At 34.7% G+C, this 5,423-nt stretch overlaps 1 protein-coding gene across 1 annotated transcript in view; it reads right to left on the bottom strand.

Annotated features, from left to right (window-relative positions):
- The window catches only part of LOC105617831, a 41,180-nt gene extending 40,716 nt beyond the window's left edge, over nucleotides 1-464 (bottom strand). The window contains exon 1 of the mRNA XM_012199382.1: nucleotides 295-464. Within this exon, the coding sequence (XP_012054772.1) occupies nucleotides 295-464 (170 nt within the window). The remainder of the gene's footprint in view (nucleotides 1-294) is intronic.
- Nucleotides 465-5,423: the final 4,959 nt, after the last annotated feature.

Genomic DNA, 5,423 nt, shown 5'->3' with positions numbered 1-5,423 from the left:
TACGTACGTACGTACGTACGTACGTAGTAGAGTAGAGAGAAGAAGTAAGAAGTAAGTAAGAGTAAGTAGAGTAGAGTAGAGTAGAGTAGAGAGAGAGAGAGAGAGAGAGAGAGAGAGAGAGAGAGAGAGAGAGAGAGAGAGAGAGAAGAAAGAAAAAGAAAGAGGAGATAGAGACAGAAAGAGAGTCAGTATAATGCATACAATCAAGGGGTGTATGGTAATCATTGAAGAGAAAGAGTGGTAACATGGTCGAATGGAGAGTGATTCAATGGTTGAATGGTATGGTATGCGCACCTCTTCCTGTCTCTTAAGCTTCCGCACCTGAGCAAGTGGCCAGTATCACCCCTGCGTCCTCCGCCGCCGCCCATTCCGCCTCTGGCACCGGCCTGCCATGGGCTGTCCTCGTAACGATACGTCTTTGATCTGATTAGGGGTGCGCAACTGCAGGAGAGCTTGTTGCCCATTCTAACTGCTCTTATTCCGGCTTAGATCCCGCCACCTGCCTGCCCCGCCGCCACCACCACCACCACCACCACCGCTCTGCCTGCGTCACCACCACCCTCGTGATGCCCGTTCGTGTTTCCGGCTCGACACGCCTTAGCACGTATCCGCCCGTTCTGTCCTCCCCGTTCCTCAAGATATCCGACCTGATCCTTCTCGCTGCGTCTATATATTTTTCCCTTTCTCTATCTCTCAATTTTACCCCCTTCGGTTCCTCTTTGACACACTTTCGCGGGGCTGGCTTGCCTCTGTCGACTTTTGGCACCGATTTCCACGACGCCGACCACGGTCGGTGGTTTGACGTTGCTTTTTTTTTGCGCGGTTTGTTCCTTGAATTGTGTGTATTATTGGGAAGCACTGTGTGTAATAGAGACAATCCCAGAGTTATCAGAGAGTGGAAGGAGGTATCTTTATTGTCACATCATTGCAGACATCGATAGTCATCAGCTTGTCCCTGGCATGATTACTGTAAACAGACGCAAATCGATTAGCTGTGAGAAAAGTGCATTTCGAACAATATCATTCGTAAACTATTTATTTTCGTATGCAAGAGAATTATTTGTCAATTATACTTTTAGAATATTATTTTTTTTTATATAGTATTAATTTTTTATTATATACAATATGATATTTATTTTAATAAAATTATTATAATAAAATAAATACGTATTATTCGATTTTATATATATTTTATTGTATTTATGGTATTGTGTATTTATGGTATTATTCTATCAAATCAATAATGTATATTGTATACATATAGTGCTTCTCACACTTTTTACCTTTATTAAAAAATAATGATTAGCTAAACTAAAAATTAAATTGTAATATATTCATGAATGTAATAAATAATCGCATACAGCTCTTTGTTATTATTCTAATTATTAATTCATTTACGATATACTTTATAGTTATAATTTAACTTATTATTGCATGTTTTATGACATAAAACAATAAGTAATAAACAAATTTTCAAACTAATGTAAAATTATACTAATAGTAATATATTATGTATTTTAATTTCTTGTTTTAAGTAGTATAACTGACGTTATAATCAGACTGACGATCACTTTCCTTTTTCTTGCACATAATTCAATTTTTCACTAATTATTTACAAAAATGCAGCTTATTATTTAATAAGTAATATTTATATGCGTATTTAAAGTAACAAATAATTTCAAATCTTTGTAAATATTTAATTAATAGCATTTAAGTAATATGTCTGACTTTGGTCAGACATAAACGGAAATTATTCATCGATTAAAAAATTATATTCATCAGAAGTATTGTTTCCAATGAAATAGAATAGTAATTTCAAAAATTATTAGTTAATTATAAACTTTCGTTTAGTTCAATACGTAAATAGATGAGTTTTTAAATACAGCTGACCACACAGATGTCTTAATCACTTAGAAATCAGACTTCGCCAATTCAATTTACATAAGTTGCAAATTTGTTCTCAAGTTTATTAACATATTAGCAATATTGAATTTTTCAGTAAACTAATTTATAACACCATGAATATCTATCAGCTTTAGAGATGCGTCGGGGATCAATTAAACTTCGGTAAACTAAACCCATCTCGGCAAACTTTAGAAAGGATGCAAGCTACCACTCGCCGTATTCATCCAGACTAAAATTTCTCCATGTTAAATAACTTTAGCAACGTTCGCTCGGCTAGTTTTTTTTCATTTTCTCGCATATCGTTCACGTTTTCCTGCGATGTATACATTCGCGACATGCCATCGATTATAGCGAGCACGATTTCATCGTAGCATTTGACCGTAATCGTCAACGTCAGAGGGGAGGTCAACAACGCGAGGCATTGTACAGATGTGTATCGCGGATAATAAAAGGGTAGCGCCACTGGAGGGTTACTGAACCGCTCTTGTCGGCCACGCAATACATCATTTCTTCCGGGGATGCTCTCGACAATGCCGAAGTATCCTGGGCTCTCGCAACGCTCATCTCGCAACATCCATCACGAAAGGATAGGGAATCCTTTGGATCCTCTGGATCCTCTGAAGCCGGATTAAAACATTCCTATTAAAGATATCAGTATAGTTGACAATTATTTTCAACCGTGTTCTACATAGATACAAAAATGGCACGCGAATGATCATTCCAGTCGTTAAAGACATCTAGCGATCGTTCATAATTATAATATTAATTTTTTTGATAATTTCGAATATCAATAGTTTCTAATAATTGTTGCTTTTTAACTCTCTAAGGAATGAATCTATAAATGTTGCAAATTTACAACGTTCACTTTAAAATTTAATTCGGGATAAATTTGGGATAAATTCGAGATCTGTGCAAATTAAATCCGTGCAAATTAGTTATATTTAAGTACAGACGATGGAAAATGTAGTATTGAACATTGAAACATGGTACTTTTACCCGCCAATTGAAAGCGTACTCGATATATATTAATAATGTAAATATCGATAGATTCTTTACTTATTGCAAGTCATTTTTTAACAAAAGTAGTTTTTAAAAAATTGTTTTTTCTTTAATTACAAGCTAATGATGTCCTTAAAAGATTAACAATGAACAATATTCTATGAATAGTGGATGCTACTCCATACAGTACAGAATTACAAATAACATCTTCAAGATTTTCAAAAGACGTCTTGACATCCTAAAAATCGATGATTTCAAGATATCCTTCGAATAAAGTATGCTATGTAAATACGGATTATTATTATCATATGTTAAATAAAATAGATTAGATAGATATAGTCTTTTTTCCATTAATTGGTCATCCACCTCTACAACCAACCAGACCCGATAAACTCGACACTTGTTTCCGCCTGGGGAGCCGAGCCGAAGGCGGAAAATTATTTTTAGACCGTCGGTTGTCGTTACCTAAGCTTTTTACATCATCGGACCTCCGTCTGGGCAAAAGCGCGGATTCACGCGCGGCGCGTGTATGCCGCTTAATTGAACGAGAGACCCGCGATTAGAGAGAGGATAAATGTCAAACGGTGCGTGCACTCATGACCACCGGGTTTCAAAGGATTAATTATGGGCGACGGAGACGGCGGAAAATCGCGGTTGTGTTTGCCGTCTACAAAAATCACAACACTGCCGCCACTTCCAATCGTCGTTGTGGTCGTCGTCGTGACCGGCACGCATGAACGGATCAAAAACGATATCGGAATGTATAGAGAGGAGGAGATTGAAGAATTCTGAATCACCAGCGATTCGTCTGATAAATACGCGTGGGCGTAGTATCGAATGAAGGTACGGTGGTAAGAAACCTTAGTTGAGCCTGGGGGTTCCCTCGTTACCCGACACGAAAGTCGGAAGGTATATGTATCGTCCACGTAAACGTGAGTGTGAAGGTAGAAAGAGGGAGAGAGAAAGAGAGCTCTCTAAACACTATATCGATTTCGGTGGCGATGCGGTTATACGTCGTCCGTGACTAAACATGAATGGTGGGTGCATGTTCGTGCTTCCTGTTCGCGTGAAGCCGGATCTCCATACCATTGTGTGTCCAGGTAAGCCAGAAGATTACTCGTTTTTATTTTGTTCATTCGCGTTTGACTGGTAGACATACTCGCTACAATTAAATTCATAAACTTTTAATAGGAAAGGAAATATATAAAATAGAATATTAATAAAAGAATAGAAAAGAATTGAATATTATAAAATATTAATATTAATAAAAAAATTAAGCTATTAATATAGATGCGATGATCTAAAATAATTTCAGAAAGTTCAAATACTATAAAATATGCGTAAGATATAAATACATGAGACGTAATCGCATAAATAAATTTTATTACTCGTTACGCTACAATGTCTACAATCTAAGTCTTTTTTTAGCACAAGCAAAATTTCATTTTTTTCTCAATAAAGGTGGATGGAGTCCAATTCTCCTCCCCCCTCCTACTAAATTACTTCGTAATAATTAGATAATGTAATTGAGATGTTGAAAAGTAATTTGAATTTTTCCACATTTTTTGAAAGTAGAATAGTAAAAAACAGAATAGTAAAAAAAACTTGAATTAATAAAAAAAGACTTAGATTGCAGATGAAAGGTTAAGATTAGTCTGTGTAATAGAAGCGTTTCCATCAATTAAACACGGTTGATTAGAATGAAGATAAGCAATTGTTCCTCTCTTATTTACTCAGAATTTTGATAGACAATTTAATGCGAATGACGTGAGCGAAAAGAATTCATAGCGTGTTCACCGATTAAAGTCAATCATCCATTTCGAGAAATGTAGAATGAGTTACTTTCCTTTCTAGAACTTTACAAGAGAAAGAAGGATTACTACTTGGATAGCCTTTTATGTTTTATGATTGTTATTATGATAGTTATCGATTCATATAGCGAATATTTGCATGTGTTCAAATAGCAAAGTCTTTCGGGATCAGAAATGTTTCTATCTATAGCGATTTAATTAAATTAGAATACGTGAAATTATCAAACGCGTTTCTTTCAAAACATATTTATAATTTTCAAATATATTCACAATTGAAAATTCATAGTCAATTTAAAAAAAATATATATTTACTTCTAAATAAAAAAAAAACAAAGATTATATATTTTAATATAGATTGTCAGGATTAAAATTATTTTGGCATATATTTGCACAGAAAGAACGGTTGTGTTAAAGTATCTAAAAATTTAGCCAAATACAGATTTCAGAATAATTTTATTGAATCAAAATAATTACTAATAATTAGTAGGATTGTCAAATATAATAAGCAATGTTGCAAAAAATTTTGACATTCTAGCTTGAGAGGCCTATACATTGTTTTGATTGTTGCAACAACGTCATTTTCAGACCAGTATTTAGCTAAAATTTTTAGATGTTTTAGCAAAATTATTCTTTCAATCATTAATCGTGTATTAACAATCATTATTTAACATACCATATTCACTGATATTCTTTTCTCTCTCTCTCTCT

This window comes from Atta cephalotes (genome assembly GCF_000143395.1).
Source record: "Atta cephalotes unplaced genomic scaffold scaffold00014, whole genome shotgun sequence".
NCBI lineage: Eukaryota > Metazoa > Arthropoda > Insecta > Hymenoptera > Formicidae > Atta > Atta cephalotes.
The sequence above is the reverse complement of the archived record's forward strand: the minus strand, read 5'-3'. Positions and strand labels throughout refer to the sequence as shown.